Genomic DNA, 18,033 nt, shown 5'->3' with positions numbered 1-18,033 from the left:
GCACTCCCCCAATCTTAAAATACAAGAGCATTTAGAAATTGATCAAGGTGTTCAGACAGCAGCTCTCACGGGCATCCTCAGCATCTGTCACGATTCATCCTCCAGGGGGCTTTGACGTAGACACTACAAGCTGGCCTAAGACTGAAGGGGCTGCAGAATGTCATGAAGAGATAGTTCCCCACCACCAAGAGGGCTAAAGAGGAGAGAAATGCAGACCACTCCTGATGAAGACTTCTAGGCGATGAGGGTGAGCTGGGCCCTCAGCCCAATCTATCACAGTGCCGCTTTCCTGTTTCCTGGAAACAGCATGAGGGTCCCTGACGCTGTTTCCAGTGCATATTAGAAGCTGGACTTGGGCATCTTATCTGGCATCCAGGTCCCGTTCACCTGTGTATTGGGTTCTGGAAACTGAGACATTGTCTACAGTCCACGGAATTCCTGTAGTGTCCTTCTAGTCACTCACCCGCCCACCCCACACCTTGTGTACCACAGATGCAGTGCCCTAATGTCCCCACCCATCCCTGACACCAGCTGCTCTGTACCCTCCCACTCACTCTCACATGGCCCCCAGGGAGTCACCAGTCCACTGCCAGTACCTGGGGGAGGCCCTGAGACAGCGCCCGGAGGAAGGTACCAGGCTGTTGGAAACTTCAGTCAAGCAAGGACCGTTAACAGCTGCTGCAGAGAACCCTTAAGACATAAACGAATCTCAAAAAAGGAAATACTTGTAAAACCTGCTGTCTTGACCTATGATGACTTTTCTGAGAGGACAAAAGATGGCAGCTCTCACTGGCTGCCTCAGTCCACAGGACCCACTGTGTTTCATTTTCCAGGGGCGCGTTGACACAGACACTCACCTCCACAGACACCCCTAACAGGCCACAGTGTGTGCACGCGTGTGTGTGCGTGTGTGTGTGTGTGGGGTGGCGCTGTGCACAGGCAAACACACAACCTCCTCAGGTGACAGCGTGCTTGCTCTTCGGCCTCAGGGCCACTTTCTCTGGGGCAGGCAGGCTCCACTACACTATTGCAAGAAAGCTCTCCCAACGTCACCTGGTCCTGCCATGTCCCACCAGTCACATGATCTGGTAGCATGTGGTGAGGAACTTTACCTTTCTTTCTTCCTCCCCACAGCTGCAGGACAGCTGGTGAGGGTGGGGGAGGGGTGGGGGTGGGGCGGATGTGGTCCAAAAAGGGGTGAGTTTTTCTCACCTCCGTACCTCATCCGGTTCCAGCTCTTTCCAACCTCCCAGTCGTGAAGACCTTTTGGGATTCCTTTAAAGAGGTTACATTGTGGCAAAAGAACATCAGCTGCCCCTTGGGACAATGCTGCTCTCAGTCCAGCCTTCCTGCTGTCAATCAGGCCCTCTTCAGCTTCATCTACAGTAACTTAGTAGGTTTGGCAGGCTCCTCTAGAATGTCTCGTCTCTCTCTGTCTCTCTGTTTCTTTGTGTATGTCTCTCTCTGTCTCTCTTTCTCTCTCACTTTACAGGGTCTCACTTTATAACCCTGGCCAGCCTGGAACTCAGGGTGTAGACCATGCCTGCCTCTGCCTCCTGATTTCTGAGATTAAAGATGTGTACCACCACACTTGGCCCAAGTGTCCATTTTCTCTGGGGATGAGTATGATGGAACAATGTTTGGACTGTATACGTGTACTGGGAAGTGAGCCCAGACCATCATACTCCCAGTGACCACTGAGCTACACCTCCAGCCCCCAGGAGCTCCCAAAGAAGAACTTAATTACAACAAGGGGACATTTCTTGGCCTCACTTCTGCCGAGGAAGCCAGGGCCACCCGCTTCTTCTTTCCTGAGTTGTATTTTATTTTATTTTATGTGTGTGAGTGCTTTGCCTGCATGTATGTCTGTGCCCAATGTGCCGGCCGATGACTGAGGTGATCAAAGAGGACCCCAGATCTCCTGGAACTGGAGTTAGAGATGGTTGGGAATGGCCGTGTGGGCGCTGGGAACTGAACCAGCGCTCTTAACCACTGAGCTCTCTCTTCAGCTCACCACATCCCTTCTTGAGCCCCACACTCATAGTCTCCTTTCCTCCTTCCCTCGGAGGTATGTGAGGACCACTGTTGCTCCAGGCTAGTCCTTCAGCGCAGCCCGGAGCTGCTCCTCAGCCCCTGCCGAGGGGACACTGATTCCTGATATGGCTCTGGTGGGGGAACCCAGAGGTTGGCACGGATGTCCAGGGGAGGACGCATCCGGGAGGGAGACGCCTGGTCACAGGTGTGATCAGGTAGACAGCAGAACAAAAGCTGTGAAGTGGGGAGTCTGGGGGGCCCACAGAGGAAAACCAATGTGCTCCTGCTTCCCTCGCATCCTCAAAAAAGCTATCACATTCCCAGGAATGGTTTCTGGGTGACAGTTCACCAAGCAGAAGGCGACTTAGGTTCACCTCAGAAACGCTCCATGCTAAATGGGGGACACGAGCCTTATATCTAAGCTACCGAATTAAGGACGCCCTTCTGGTAAGCCATGGGTCTACTGGAAGCCCAAGAATGAGGAGGAGCTACGTACGGCTCCATGGTAGGAACCCCCAAACGGATGGTTGAAGATGAAGCTGCAACCTGGAGCAGTGATTGGGGAGCGCCCTGGGTCAGTTAAGAACAAAAGAATCAGTGGAGCAGTGGGTCATGGAGCGCGCCTTTAATCCTAGCACTTGGGAGGCGGAGGCAGGTGGATTTCTGAGTTTGAGGCCAGCCTGGTCTACAGAGCGAGTTCCAGGGCAGTCAGGACTGCTTCACAGAGAAACCCTGTTCCAAAAAACAAAACAAAACAAAACAAAAATAAATAAACAAACAAAAAACCAATCAACCAAACAAACAAACAAAAAGAGCCCCGAGTATACATGGATAGATCTCAGTGAATGGCAGTCAGGAGGGGAGTGGCCATCCAGAGAACACACCAGGACTGCTGTGTGGATCTTAAGTACTGTGGAGACCAAAGAGGGTAGGACACACGGGGAAGGCCACTGGCTGGACACAGGTCCAGGCTAGCTTTGGCATCTGTATTTCGGACCTCAGGAGCCCTCCCTGGCCCTCTGGCTCCAACCCAGGGCAGCTCTTCTGCTTCATTGAGTCCATCTGCCGGAGGCCTTCCTCTTTTGTGACTTGGGGTCACAGCGCTGAGCCTTACAGCCACAGAGAGAACTCAATGCCTGAGGGAGGAGAGTGACCAGGGAGGTGTGGGCCCGTGGGTTAGCTGGAAGACCTTGAGGCAGAGGTGCCCAAGGCCATGGCTGATGCCATCACCTACGCAGACCTGCGCTTTGTGAAGGTGCCCCTGAAGAACAGCATCTCTAATCATTTAGGACAGGGTAAGTCCTGCTTTCTGCCCTCCTTAGCCCATACCCCCACCACAGACCTCATCCCTGACTCCTACTTCGGACCTTTCCTCTTCCAGACTGTGAGGCCTACGAGGATGGAGAACTCACCTACGAGAATGTGCAAGTGTCTCCAGTCCCAGGAGGGCCGTCAGGCTTGGCTTCCCCTGCGCTAGTGGATAAAGCAGGTGTGGAGGTCCAGGGATGTGTCTGGGGAGTATCTGGGGAGTGCAGAGCAGTCTTGGAGAAAGTAGAATAAGAATATTTCTTGAGAATAAGCTAGCTGAGAGCCAGGGGGAAGATGAACAGCCCAGAAAGGTGCACCGTAAACTGGAGGCAGGATCAGGGCAGCCGGGTGCGAGATGGGTGGGGAATGAAAGTGGGAAGAGGTGTTGAAGGATGAGGAGTCACAGACAACGACACCCTGGGGAAATAATGAGACAAATGGAGACCCAGGAGAGAGATGAGGAATGACGGGAGTGTGGATAAGGCAACCCACGAAAGGCTCCGAGTGAGAACCTCCCTGCGTGGCAGTTCTGGGGGCAAGCGGGAGGTGAGCAGGGTCCATCCCCCAAACTCCGAAGGCGACAGGGACACGAGTCCCAGGCAGCAGAGGAAGTCCCCCGAGAGTGACTGTCTCACAGCACTTAGCCCAGGACGGACGAAGGTCTTGGCTTGGTGTGGGGCTGGGGAGAAGGGAGGTTACCGGGACTTTCCACCCTTACCTCGGGCGCTCCCCTTCGGCAGGCGTCAGGTCAGAGCAGCCAACTGCGTCCTGGAGCTCCGTGAAGCCGCCCACAGTAGGGCAGATTCTCCACTGTGCGTATCCCCCCCACTCCCACCCCCGCAGCCCCAGCGCGCCCCTCACCAGCAGGCCACCCGCAGGGCAGGGCTGCCAGAGGCGCGCATCCCGGAGGGGTGGGGCTGGGTTCTGCCCCGTGTTGCTCTTTCTGGGGGTGAGCCTTTGGGACAGCCCAGCCGCTCCACTCCCTACACCTAGAATCAATCCAGATCACAACTCCCCTGTTCCGATGGTCCCTCGTCACATGCCTCCAGGTCCCGTTCCCTGTATGAAATTTAGTTCCTTCTGGGTAATGTCCCCTCTGTCCTTTTCACGAGTCACGGTTCCCAGCCCTCACTCCTGACTGACAAAGCCGCTTAGGAATGTTTTCCTTTCTCCCCGGTCTCCATGTGCGGTCTTCCCTGGAACTGACTGCCCCTCATCATTGTCCCCTAAGGTCCCACAGTCGGCTTGCAGTACATTCTTGCTGGGTCTTCTCCTGGCCTGTCTGATGTTAGGGGTGGCTGCCATCTGCCTGGGAGTTCGCTGTGAGTATGAGTACCCCCATTCCCACTCATTATAAGCATCTCTCCTTCTTTCCCCTAATTGGTCTTTCATCGGGAAGGCTCAAAGACACTGTCCCGACATCCTTGGCTTTTGGGTCTGGTTTCCAGCCAGGGCTGTCCCAGAGTGTCCTGCCTCCCGAGATTATCCTTACCCAGTTTAGGAGTTCCTTAAACTCTGGGCAGCCAGATCTTCAATTCAGCACATTATACAAGAAGTTACAAGAAACAGAAAACGTTGATGTTGCAGTCTTAGAGCACCAGCTAGAGGAAGTGCCCTTAAGTGTCGTCCGTCAGTGTCGTCAGTCAGTCTGTCTGTCGTCCCCCCACCCTCACACCCAAGGTTCTCCATATGCAGCCCAGGCTGGGCCTTGAACTTTCTATCTTCCTATCTCAGTCTTCCTGAGGCAGGGATACAAGTGTGTTTTGCTAACCCCAACCAGTCTCTTCCATGGCCAAACAGATCTGCAGGTGTCTCAGCAGTTCCAGCAGGCAACCAGGATTTTCGAAGCCACCAACGGCAGCTTGCAGGAGCAGCTGAGGCAGAAGACAAGTCAGCTGAGGCAGAAGGAGGTGGATCTGCAGGAGTCTCGGACAGAGCTGACCCTGAGCCAGGGCGCTTTACAGGAGAAGCAGAAGATCCATGAGGCCACTGAGCAGCAACTAGAGGCCTGCCAGTCTGAGGGACAGAGGACCAAGGAGAGCTTGGAAAGGGAGGAGCAGCAGAGGAGGGACTTGAACCAGAAGCTGATCAACATGCAGGACACACTGAAGCGCTTCTTCACCTGTTCCTCAGGTATCTGCTCTGGGATCAGGGAGGCGGGGCAGACGGGAGGTGGGGCAGACCTGTGAGGGATGGACTGAATCCAGGTGTCTCCAATGGCTGGGTCTGCCTAGCGCTCAGCGACCAGTGAGTTCAGGAAAGGGGCAGTGAGCCAGAGCAGTGGCTGACCTGGGCTATGTGACTCGGTTATTGAGAAGGACCAAGCTGCACACTGGGTTTAGGGGGATGCACCCAGCTCTACAGCAGATCATGTTGGGGCAAGGAAGTAATCTCTAGCATCACATTGTTCAATTCTTTCTGACCTAGAGGCATCTAGCTGCTTCCACCAAGTTTAAGATAGCAAGATTACAGGCACACATACACCCTTAGCTCTCATTTCCTTATGCTCCTGTTCTCTGTGTGCGAGCGTGCGTGCATGCATTCGTGAGTATGTGCTCTCTCTCTCTTTCTTCCCCTTCCCCCACTCCCCCCCCCCCGTGTGTGTGTGTGTGTGTGTGTGTGTGTGTGTGTGTGTGTGTGTGCGCGCGCGCCATTGGAGAATAGTTTTTGAGATAGAATCTCTTCACTCAACCTAGAGCACGGCCATGCTCAGTTCCACCTTTTCTAGGGATGCTGGGGATCTGAACTGAAGTCCTCGTGCTTTTGTGGCAAACACATTAACTACTGAGCCATCTCACACCCCCTCTCCTTTACCTTCTCATTTTCCATGACTCTCAGTCCCTCTCCAGGGCCACCACCATATCTACACTTCAGACCTTGCCATCCCATGGTGTTCTTCTGTTCACAGCTTGGCTGTAGACGGCTACTGACTGTAGCTACCTAGTCCACAGGGTTCTCTACACATCTCCCCCCCTTCCCGAGGCATCCAGCCCGTGGAGTCCCAGCTTTCTTTCTTCCCAACAGTTATCTCTTATCCTTGCTTCTCTCTCAAATCACCTTGGGTTCCAGGCAGCTTGCTTCCCGGAGCAGCTCCCTCCCCGCCGCCTTTTCCGCCTTGTCCAGCAGGGGTCGCCACTGTCAGAGCATCAGAACCTCCCCAAGTCTGTCAGGGCACGTGTGTTCTGCAGATCCCAGTCTTTTTAGGACAACTGCCACAGCTGGGTGTTGTTGGCGGAAGTTTTCTTGTGTCCCGCCTGGTCCCGCAGCCATTCAGTCCCAAGTAAACACACAGAGGCTTATATTAACTACAAACTGTTTGGCCAATGGCTCAAGCTTATCATTAACTAGCTCTTACAACTTAATTCAAACCATTTCTATTAATCTATGCTTTGTCACGTGGCTTCGTGGCTTACCTGTGTTCCGTTACATCTTGCTCCCCTGGCTGTCCTCAGCGTCTCCTCTGACTGCCTTCTTCTCCTAGTCTCTCTGCTTGGATTCCCCACCTGGCTCTGTTCTGCCTTGCCATAGGCCATGGGAGCAACACATATTCACAGTGTACAGAAAGACCATGCCACAGCAGGGTGTTTTTCTTAACTACTCTCACCCCACCCAAATGGAGTCCATTATTCATAATGGTACCAGAAGAATTCCTCCTTTTTTATATTCTTCCTTTTGTCCATTTGTGTGTGTGTGTGTGTGTGTGTGTGGTGTGTTATATGCATATGTACATATGTGTTTGTGTGTGCACAGGTTGAGGCAGAGACTCATCCTTGATTGCTCCTTTACTTTATTCATTGAAGCAGGGTCTCTCAATCAAACCCAGAGCTCATCAATATGGCTATAGCCAGCTTTCTGTGGGGATTCTCTGACCTGCCTTCCAAGGTGTGACAGGATGGCTGCCACTCACTTGGTAGTCACTCAGTGTCTTAGTTACTTTTCTATTGCTGCGACAAAACACAAGACCAAGGCAGCTTAGGAAAGAAAGTGTTTAATTAGGTTTGCGGTTTCAGAGGGTCAGAGTCCATGGGAGAGCAAAGGCATGGTGGCGGGAACAGCGGAGAGCTCACATCTTGATTCTCAAGTGGGAGACAGAGCACATGGGAGTAGAAGGAGTCTTTTGAAGCCTATCAAAGCCTGCCTCCACCGACACACCTCCTTCCACAAGGCCACACCTCCTAGTCCTTCCTAAACAGTTCCACCAACTGGAGGCCAAGCATTCAAATATATGAGTCTATGGGGGCCCTTCTCATTCCAGTCGCCCCACTCAGGTTCTGGGGATCCTAAGTGACAAGTGCTTTGACCACTGGCCCAACCCTAGTTATGGGGAAATCCTTTAAAAAACACAAATCTGATCATGCTGTCCCAGTCTAGGTCACACCATTCTAATTAGTTATCTAAGCAGTAACGGGGTGTAATACACTCCAGTATGTGCCCAGACATGGGGTGTGGATAGAGAGCAAAACTCCTCTATGCAAAATCCAACATTATTTTTCTCTTCCATGTATATAATTAGGAAAAAATCCTGAGCCAGACATGGTGGCACACACTTACAACTTCAACATTTAGAAAGCTAAGGCAGGAGGAGGGGGATTTGAGCCCCAGCCTAGGCTGCATGATGAGAGCCTGTCTCAACACACACTCTCCCCCTCCCTCCCTCCCTCCCTCCCCCTCTCCTTAACATGACTTTCAAGGCCCCTGCTTACCTTTCAGTAGGTTTCTTATTCTCTCACTCTCTTCAAGTCACACTAATTAAAAAAAAAATCCTTCAAGTTGCCACAGGACAGATCAATGGGGGAAGCTTGATGGGGACATAAGAAAATGTCCATGATAGAGAGACAGAGACAGAGACAGAGACAGGAGAGACAGAGACAGAGAGACAGAAAGAAAGAAAAAAAAAAAAAACAGACAGAAAGAGAAAAGAACAGAGAGACAGAGACAGAGACAGAAAGACAGAGAGAGACAGAGACAGAGAGAGAGACAGAGACAGAGAGACAGAAAGACAGAGAGAGACAGAGACAGAGAGAGAGACAGAGACAGAGAGAGACAGAGACAGAGAGACAGAAAACACACACACACAGAGAGAGAGAAGAGAGAGAGAAGAGAGAGAGAGAGAGAGAGAGAGATTGAGATTGGGGGCATAGGGAACGCTTTCTGAGTGAGGAGCTAGGGCCCATGGATCAAATGGAAAGAGAAAAGCTGTAACTGGGATTAAGAGCACAGCGGGTGTGGGATGTTAAGGAGGATGTTCATTTCTTAAAGGTAGCCTGGAAAACAACAGAGACATGTATCTTTAAGTGAAAATATGGAAATAGAGAGTGTTCATAATTTCATAAAAACAGGAACCAAGTCTGTCTGCTTATGGAGTTGTGGAGAGAGATGTGGCCAGGGGCTGGAGGAATGAGGCAAAACTTTAAATGTGCAGTGGAGATGTGTTAGTGAGTAAATGGAATGAATGAATGAATGAATGAGAAGCCCATTGACCAATGTGGGAGCCCAGGCAAGGTTGGCCAGTGTTAGGGTAGATTTTAATCTTTCAGAAACCAGGGACACCAACACTAGCTCCACTAAAACAATCTTCCCATATTGTTAGAAGTAAAATGTTTCCAGAAGAAGCAAAAAGATTGCAAAGATCAAGGACTAAAGTTGCTGAGGATGTCGAGGGTGGACCCGAGGGACTATGCTAGCAAGCAGCTGGTCAGCTGGTCACTTTATTCCAAGTGTTGTGGCTGTCATATTCTCTCTGCTTTGTAGACTTCTGCTGTCCAGTGGGATGGCTACAGGAACAGAAGAGATGCTTTTACATCTCATACACTCCCAGAAGTTTCGAGGAGAGCCAGAAATACTGCACATCTCTGTCCTCCAAACTGGCTGTAGTCAGAGAACCTGAGAAGTATTATTATTATTACGTAAGCATGCCCTTATCCACATTCTGAAGTGGGTTCCACTGGTGAAGGGAGGTATGTCATTGAGTCAGGAGTGACCGTGCGCGTCTGCCGCGTGCCGCAGTTCACACTGCTTCCCCGTGACAGATAAGGACAGTCACACTATTCACCAGTAGATGTGGCACCAGCTCTGGCATCTCGTCTTGCTGCTTGAAGACGCCTAATTGCTTAAGCTACAGTCATTGCGTGTGTCTGGCGCGGGTGAATGGTTCACTCGTGTCTCGCAGGGGTGGGACCAATACAGCCAGCCACTCGTGGTGTGAGTGGCCTGCACCTGGCAGCACTGGAGGGAGGCAGGAGCAATTAGTTCACGTACTAAATGAGCATGGTCTCTGGTGACGCAAAACTCCCTGGCCTCCTAGGGTGTGCCCGTTTTATTCTGTATTCTCATTGCTTTTCACATGCTTCTCTGAATCCCTCCAGGTTACTCTGCCCAGCATCTTAAAGGAGTCGATAAATGATTCAAAGTCATATTGGATCAATCAAGCAAGACATCCTGAAGGACACACATTACAATTTGGGAAGAATTTGGGGTATGTCACTCAGTCTCTCATAAAAGCATAATAACATTCTTCCCTAAGCTCTGTTCCCAACTCTTCCACAAATCAGCATTGTGACTTCCTGTTTCTTCCGTTTAGAGACTGTTTAAGATATTCTTAATTAAAAAAAAAAATCGCGTGTCGAGGGAGGGGTGCCATGTGGCAGTCAGAGGACAGCCTGCGGGAGTCAATTCCCTCCTGCCATGTGGACCACACTCGGGCCACTAGGCTTAGGGCCGTACCTGCCAAGCCATCTCACTGACCTGCACTTACTTCACATCCCGTCCATAGTACCTGGAGCTCTCTATCACGCACTTAAAGTAAAAATTACAATGGCATGTTCCTATAATCCTACACTCAGGAGGCTGAGGGAGGATTGGGAGTTAAGGCCAGCCTGGGCTACACAAGCAAGACTCCCCATCTTAAAAAACAAAATAAAAAAGCAGTTATTAGGTTGAGGTCTGTTCATCTGTCAGCGGGAGCTGAGAATTTAGCTAGGGCTTCACAGCCAGAGAGAAGGCTGGCATTGAACTCACTAAGCGTTGACGAGCCGCCCAAACTGGCTGTGCTTGCCTAGCCCATGCCAACTGGGCCGCTAGAACCGCGCAGAGAGCAGGCAGCAGAGGACCCCTGAAGTAGTGGCTACTTCATGTTCCATGGTTAGGAGATGGTTTCACTATATAGTGGCCTGTCTGTCTCCTGGGTGCTGCACCAGCACACGCAGCTCCTTAGCGGGGGGCTTTCATCTTTGATGACTTTGGGGAGCTTTCCTCCATGGTCTTAAGACCAGTTTGAGCTGAAGTTCAGGAATCGGATCCTGAACCATGTGGCCTCAGCAGGAGACAGGTCTTGGACTAGGTTTTACAAAGAGCAAGGGGAAGGGAGGGGTCCAGAGTGTATCCCAATTCTACTCACGCTTGCATCTTATTCTCACAGCTCACAATGCCGGAAGCTAAAAAAATGGGACTCATGGGAAGCAAGTTTCTCAAGGTGTACAGAGTCTAATCCCTGCATTTGCGAGCTGGAAGCTTCCGGGTTTCCTGAGATCACCTGCACTGAAATGGGTAAGTATGGAGGTAGGTGGTACGGAGATAGGGCAGAGGTGTGTGCATCAGGACAGAGGGAAAATTTGTGACATCCACAACCTCCAGGGGCTCAGTCTGCTTAGGTAGGGCCAGGTTAGGCAGGGAATGGGGACAGAAATGGCCTGGACAGGGGAGCTGGAAGAGGACAGGGTGAACTGGGTGGGCGTTAGTGACAGTCAGCTGGAGCTCACTGATGCTTTATTTTTCCAGACACAGGAACAAGAGCTTGTGACCGACATCCTTAACCTGTGGCCTGCCAATACTTAGCCCTGTGATTCCTCCAGCGTTCCCTCACTCTTGGGCACGCTCAGCTAAGGGCCGGATCCTGGCCTGGCAACCTGCTGGCTGCCTGAAAGCCGCCCCAGAAACTGGACTATTCCTGGGAAGAGAGTGAGGACTTTGGCCTTCCTTAAGAACTTCCCAGACTGGACATGGGTCAGGGGAGGAGGGCGCACCGCTGAGTGGATGGATGGCCCGGAGCCAGCCAGGCAGTTTTATTGAAATATCTTTAAATAATTTGCACGTGTTAGTCTTGTGTGTCAGCAATGCTGTGTCTAGTTCAGTGATCCCCGTGGGAAAGCGAACCCGAGGGGTCGGATAGGAAGTGCTCTGTCCATTGAGACCATGCTGAGGCTCCCCTAGACGGGGAGAAGAGCCAGTCAGCCCATCTGGGGCTGGCATTGTCCGGCAAGTGCGCTCTGTCCTTACAGGCTATCCCGTAGGCCGAGGCTGGAAGCCTGAGATCGTAGGCCTTGCTGCTAAGAGCGTGCCCCAGGCAGCTGCAGGCTGGGTGTGGGTGGCTTGGCATGGTGCCCTCGGTGGCAGAGAAGACTGCCCGCCTCACAGTTCAGGTTGCGGTAGCGGGCAACAGCTGGGGTGGGGCGGGGGCACATGGATAGGAAGCCAAAGCTGAAGGGGCCAAGGCAGCAGCCGGGGCAAGGCAGGCCCTCCTCAGGCTCCCGGGGAGCTGATGGGGGTGGCGAGGGTTCTGTCCGCTCCAGGGCTGCCGCCCGAGGAAGGCTATGCTGTGCTCGGTTCCAGGGCTCCCCAGCCCATCCTTGTGGGGAATTGACCACCACGGCAGGGGGGTTATTATTGAGGGGAGGTCCTGATCGAGGAGACCAGGGTTGAGAGGCCGAGGAGCAAGTACTGATGAAGTTGTCGGTGGCCACAGCCAGAGGCAGCTGGGGCGCTGGCCCCGGGGGCTCTGGCTCAGGGCTGCTGCCCTCACACTCCATCTTCTCTTCAGCGGAGGGGCCCATGGGGGAAGGGCCGGGACCTGGCAGTGCAGTCTCCATCCGTCGGGGGAGCTCAGGGGAAGAGGGCAGAGAGCGACAGCGCCGGGCAGGTGTCTCAGGCTGGACCAGGGTCTCTGGAGTGGTCACCAAGGGCAGCTGGGCAGAGGTCAGTGGTGACGGCGGTACCAGGGGCAGCGGGGTGGCCGGCTTGCAGGGTGTGTCCAGGAGTTTGATCTTGCCACCCCTGAGGTCTTCCCGCAGCGAGAAGGGGTTGACTCGTGTCAGAGTGTCCCCCCAACTGGGGGGCGACTCTGGTGAGGGTGGCAGGAAGAGGTCGGAGCGGCTGCGGGAGAGCCGGGGGTCTGGCCTGGGAAGCGTGGCGGAGGGACCTCCTCTTGGGACAGACCCTGTACAAAGAGAGGCGGTGACCACTGTTCTCACATCTGCTCAGAGTGAGGCCCTTGTTCCCCAGGAAAGAGGTGGGGCAAGAGCTTAGGAGAGGGAGTTCTGGGTGCTGGAAAGGGGGGGCTGTGACCCCAGCCACCGTTTTCCTTAGGGGAAAACAAAAGGTAATCATGGGTCTGTGTGCACACCTGTGTGAACAATAGGACGTTGGCGCTGTAGGTGGAGGTCAGGGGTCAGAAGAACCTTCCAGGACTTGGGTCCTTACGCAGGCACCTTTGATCCGATAAGCCCTATCACCAGGCCCTCCTCCAGCTACCTTTCTACCTTTCTTTCCTTTCCTACCTCTGCGTTCTTGGGCTCTCCAAGACGCCTCTCCATCCCACCCAACTCCACCGGACTCCCAGACCTTCCAACCAGGAGGGCCGCTCGGCCTCCTCCAGACGACTGACTCTCAGGAGAGGCGGCAGGACTTCTGTTGGGTCAAGGTCATGCCCACTTACCCTGATTGTATGTTAAGGGAGCCGTAGTGAGGGGCGTCTTGGAGAGGGGAGCAGGCTCAGGCAGCTGCTCCAGGATCTGCTCCAGGTGCTGGGTGATCTCCGAAAAGGGGGCCCGCGTGCTGGGCTCCATCTGATGGGAACAGACAGGGCAGCTGACTCGGGGCTCAGGAGGAAGGTGAGTTTCCCTCCCACGGTCCCGGGGACCTAGAAGACAGACAGCTCATGGCTGGGGTCAGGGAGGGGTGATGCTCACGCTGCAGCAGTGGATGGCCAGGAGCAGGAAAGGCAGCGGGCAGTCGTTTCCCACCAGGGTTCGAAAGGCAGGCACATCCAGACCAAAGTCCTGTGGGGACAGAGGAAGGGCTGCCAAGTTAGCCTTCCCCGGGTCCTGCGTGTGCCCACTGTGAGCGTCTCCACCTCCAGGGAGCCCCCTTTGGTTATGAGGCACCTATTGTGGAGGTTACTTCACCTCAGTACGGGGTAGGTAGTCAGGGTCCGCAGGTACTCGGGCAATGAGTTCACAGAGGACGATCCCAAAGGCGAAGACGTCGGCCTGGAGGCAGGAGACGGACCATGCCGAGGGGGAGGAGGTGGCCGTTATCTCGTGTTGGAAGGTGACAGTGAGGGTATGGGAGAGGGCGGGGAGGGTGGTTGTTGGGTGGGGCTCTATCTCAGGGTCTCGGGGGGACTTGAGGCTCTTACCTTCTCATCATACAGCTCTCCCCGCAACACCTCTGGAGCCATCCAGTATGGGGAGCCCACCACAGCCAAGGGCTCCTTCCTCACCCCTTCCCTGCAGGAGGGGGTCAGAACCCTCTATTCAGACGTCTCCCCCAAGCAAAAGGGGATGGGGCGAGCCTTCTCCCCACCCACAGAAAATGTCACTGGGAGCTTCACACACGTATGGGGGATCCTTGGGAGGCTTGGGGCATGAAGGGTATCCACCTCACCTGTACACAGGAATCTTTTCAGCCAGTCCGAAATCCCCCACGACAGCTGTGAAGCCGCGGTCTTCCCTTCGGACCAGACAGTTCTGACACACACACATAGGCATCCTCACACACCCATCACCTGCTCTCTGGTCCTCCAGTATACACCCAAAGCCCTGGGCCACCGCAGCCTCACCCCGACCTTCCCTCCCAGTCCTCCAATGCACCCCGTTACTGCAACGCCATTCAATACTCAGTGAGACACTTAGTTCCGTAGAGCACTCCTCGCCCTGTTCTTTAATAATTTCCAACACCCTGTCACCCCAACACCCTAATGCATTTACCACCCACATGCCAACATCCACAGGCCAATCACAACTTAACAGCCACAGACCCCTTTTCATTTCCCCGCCCACCTCGGCCAGCCTACCTTGGATGTGAGGTCTCGGTGAAACACACCTTTGGCGTGTAGGTACCGCAGGCCTTGGGCAATGTCCAGTGCTAGGTGGAGCCTGACTGGCCAGGACAGGGGTTCCGGGGAGCTGAGCAGCTGTTCCAGGGTACCCCCATTCATATACTGGGACACAGGGGGAGAAAGGGGGGGGGCGGCTGTCAAGGCTTCAGACTGTGTTCTACGCCTGCCATTCATAAGCCAGGTAACACTCAGGAGGATCACAAGGGTCTGGAGGGTGAGTCTGGGCCCCGAGGGTCCCATTTACATCCTAGGCTGCCCTGTGCATCACAGCAGCGCTGTGTAGCTACGCTATGTCAGCTAAGAGATAGAAACACGACCAGATACTCAGTTCTTCGGTCACATCAGCTCTTGCTTTAGTCTAGCCATGTGCGGCTGGTGGCTCCCGTGTTAAGACACAAGATATCTCCATCGCGGCAGAAAGTTCTATGGGTCACACTGTTCTCAGGAATGACTCTAGCTGAGGATTCTGGTGTGTGGTTTGCCCAAAGGAAGTTCAGGAAGCCTCCTGTTGGAGAGGGTCCCAGGGTCCCGGGTGGCTCCTTTTTAATCTCCACCAAGCCCGCTGCCACTTTCTCTTGGAGGTGTGGTACCTTCCCTCTTTCCTGGCCCACACTTCATGCTTACCTCCGTAAGAGCGTGCAGCTGCCCCTGGTGCACACAGACCCCCATGAACCTGAAAGACGATGGAGAGGACAGAAGGGCAGGGCTGTAAGAGCCCGGGCTCCACCGCATCCCGCTCCTTTCCCGGGGGACCTTTCCATTTCCCTCCTGCCCAGCAAGAGGTCAGGCCGTTCACCTGAGGATGTTGGGGTGCCGGAGCCGGTTCATGAGCTGCACCTCTCTTAGCGTGTTGCTCCGGTTACTGGGAAGCTTGTTCATCTTCAGCACCATGACTTGCCCCGACTGTCGGTGCCGAACCTGGGGGCGGCGAGGATCGGTGCGTGCCCCGCAGGTTGGGTGGCTAGCTCAAGTACGGGATCTCCAACCCAGGCTGTGGGCCCCTAAGTTCCAGCCTCCCGTCCGCGGCTCGGTCCCGCCCCTCTACCCTCGCCGGTGGGTCCTACCTTGTAGACCTCAGAGAAGAAACCGGCCCCGATCTTCTCTGCGCAGTCGAAATCGTCCACGCGCGCCAGGCTGGACACGGCGCTGCGGAGGGCCCGGTAGGACGAGGGCCGGCCCCTGCCGGGGCCTCCGCCTGCGCCCCCCGGCCCCTCCCCCGGCGCCTCTCCGGGTCCGGGGCCCCGCAGTGGGGGCCGTTCCCCGGCCATGGCCGGGCCCCCAGCCCGGGCCTGCTTCACATGGCCGGATCCCCGGGACCCGGGCAGGCCGCGCTCGCCATGGGCGCCGGCCCAGTCCGATCCCGGGTGCCGGGACTCCCGCTCTCGCCGGGAGGACCGAGGACCTGCCGGAGGTCCTGGACCCGCCCCCGCCGCGCCGGCGAGCTGGGCCCGGGGGACGCCGCGGCTCTCCGCTCTGCGCGGGCCTGGGCCTGGGCCTGGGCGGGCGGCGGCGGCGGCGGCGGCGCTCCGGGGCGCCGGCGGGCGGGCTCCCCGCGGGCGGAGGCGGGCGGGCGGCTGCTGCTCCGCTTCGCCGCCGGGCTCAGGCTGCGCGGCCTGCCCGGGGCGGGGCTCGGCCCGGCCTGCGGTTAACTCCTTGGAGCCCGGGCTGCGGGCCGGCCACGCCCCCTCAGGTACGCACCCGCGCGTAGGCCGGGCCGTGAAGAACCGGGGGGGGACTTAAGGGTGGGCGGCGGGCGCCAAGCCGCCCGCGCCCTGGGCTGCACGGATCGACCCCGCTGCCTGCCTCGCCTGCGCCCCACCCCGACTGCCCATTTCTAGGGGCTTTGGACTCCGACGCCCTAAAGCTCCCGGCTCGCTAACACCTGTCTTCTCGGGCGGCCGTGGTACCCGCGGCTGGAGCGAGCCTCCGGCCGCATCCCTGCCCTGCCCGGACCCCTCCTCACTCCATCCCGAGTCCCCCAAGTAAAGTTGGGATTCGGGGGCTCCGCCCGGTGGCCGCCCTCCTACTTCTTTGTCCTAATGACCCTCTTTTTTAAGAGAAGCCTCCACCTGCGGGGAAGCCCCGCCCTCCGCCGGAGCCCACCCCCTCGGCCAGACCCCGCCCCCTTGGAGGCCGCCGCCCCCCGCAGCCCGCTCTCCTTCAGGGGGACCTTTCCTTGGGGTGACACTGCCACATCAGCGTGTGCCCGGGGCCCCTCAGGGCTGCGCCCCCTGCGCTTTGTGCTCCCTTCGCGGAGGGAGGCCTCCCGGAGTGACTCGGCTGGTCATTGTGACCCCGCCTCTCAAGGTGACTCCTCCCCTCGCTCTCGCCCGGCCCGCGGCGGGGTGACCCTTGCAGCAGGTTGCGCCCCGCGTCGCGTAGACGCGCGTCTGCCCTCTCCGGCCAGAGGAGGAGGTGCACAGGCCTCGACAGCGGTTGGCCCCCTCTGAGTGCGCACGCCCAGGCTCGGGACGTGGCTCTCGCTCTCCCCGACGTTTCCGGCTCTGCCGCCGGCTCCTCCCCCTCAAGGTCGTCGCGCAACAGCCAATCATCGCCGGGGCTGCGCGACGCCGCCGGGTCCCCGCGGACGGAGGCCTCCCTCCTGGCATCCGTGAGCCCTGCTGCCACCTCGCGGCGGAGTGGAGCGAGGCGGGAGCGGCTGGGAGGGTGCAAGGCGGTCTCGGAGGGAGTGCACCGTATAAGGGAAGGAATCGGGCAGGTTTGGAGAGGGAAGAGCAAGAGTCACGTGCAGTCGTGCCAGAGACGATGGAGCAGGCCAGTGCGTGTTCGTTTTTCCAGGGGCTTTGGTCTCTTCACGTTAAATGAGAGTTAACTGAAGAACTGTTTGCAATCTTTTGGGTAGAGATTGAAACAGGGTGGCTTTGAACTCCTGAGACTCCTGTACTGGGATTACAAGTGTGTGTTACCATGCCGGGAGGGAATTGGTTTTCTGTAGTTTGTGCAGGGTCTAGAGACACTCGGAATGTGCGCCTATAGAATAATTAACCTCTGCATGGTAAGCCTAACCGACACTGGATTCTGGCCCTTCATTCATTCTTTGAGGATTAATGTTGGTGACGGTAATTTCAGGCTGAAGAGCCTGCTTTTAGGAAGAGCGCTGTGCTGCTTGTAGTGAGGGAGAAGGCTCCGGAAGAAGGCCGTGTGGTGGTTCCTTCTGCTGGGATGAAAGACTGAAGTAGGACTAATAAAAGAGAGGAGGAAATGTTAACGAGCTTGGGAGGTGCGGTAGGAACCCCCGTGGGGGACCTGCTGCGGCCAGTTCACCGCTAGGTTTCTAGTTTATGGGGTGATGTCACCGGTCTTTAAAAGTTGATGAAGATGTGCATGTGAGGTATGCAGCACACACACGCACACACGCACACACAGATACTTTCTGTGCCTGTGACTCTCCTGGAGGTAATTCATGGCCAATCTTCTTTTATCCACATGTCTGACCCCCTCCCCCAGTTATTTGGTACATATCTATGGCATTATTTGATCAATAAATATTTCAGTATATTGCCGATAAAAATAAGGGTGCTTCATTAAAACAAAATCATAATGTCATTGTCGTGTCT

General features: G+C 55.5%; 2 protein-coding genes across 2 annotated transcripts; one reads left to right on the top strand and one right to left on the bottom strand.

The window, feature by feature from the left end:
• The first annotated feature begins 3,124 nt into the window (after positions 1-3,124).
• On the top strand, positions 3,125-11,424 carry Cd72 (CD72 molecule). Its single transcript, XM_037202550.1, is given in 10 exon segments — positions 3,125-3,329; positions 3,416-3,523; positions 4,083-4,154; positions 4,574-4,596; positions 4,598-4,664; positions 5,143-5,475; positions 9,094-9,248; positions 9,708-9,817; positions 10,760-10,887; positions 11,119-11,424. Coding segments are annotated over 10 exon segments (1,113 nt in total). The 5' UTR covers positions 3,125-3,247; the 3' UTR covers positions 11,154-11,424.
• On the bottom strand, positions 11,367-16,929 carry Tesk1 (testis associated actin remodelling kinase 1). Its single transcript, XM_028883955.2, has 10 exons — positions 15,520-16,929; positions 15,252-15,373; positions 15,080-15,128; positions 14,411-14,557; positions 14,002-14,084; positions 13,754-13,844; positions 13,521-13,604; positions 13,305-13,394; positions 13,052-13,181; positions 11,367-12,553 (listed from the first exon to the last, which is right to left on the bottom strand). The coding sequence occupies exons 1-10, from the start codon at positions 15,721-15,723 to the stop codon at positions 11,667-11,669; spliced, it is 1,887 nt and encodes a 628-aa protein (XP_028739788.1). The 5' UTR covers positions 15,724-16,929; the 3' UTR covers positions 11,367-11,666.
• Between the last annotated feature and the right edge of the window lie 1,104 nt (positions 16,930-18,033).

Source organism: Peromyscus leucopus, chromosome 2, assembly GCF_004664715.2.
Source record: "Peromyscus leucopus breed LL Stock chromosome 2, UCI_PerLeu_2.1, whole genome shotgun sequence".
Taxonomy (NCBI): Eukaryota; Metazoa; Chordata; class Mammalia; order Rodentia; family Cricetidae; genus Peromyscus; species Peromyscus leucopus.
The sequence above is the reverse complement of the archived record's forward strand: the minus strand, read 5'-3'. Positions and strand labels throughout refer to the sequence as shown.

Coding starts and splice junctions, on each gene's coding strand:
- Tesk1 (XM_028883955.2), bottom strand. CDS start 15,723: ATGGCCGGGGAACGGCCCCCACTGCGGGGCCCCGGACCCGGAGAGGCG. Junction 14,558..15,079: donor AGCTGCACGCTCTTACGGAG/GTAAGCATGAAG, acceptor CCTGTGTCCCAG/TATATGAATGGGGGTACCCT. Junction 13,605..13,753: donor GAGAGCTGTATGATGAGAAG/GTAAGAGCCTCA, acceptor TCCTGCCTCCAG/GCCGACGTCTTCGCCTTTGG.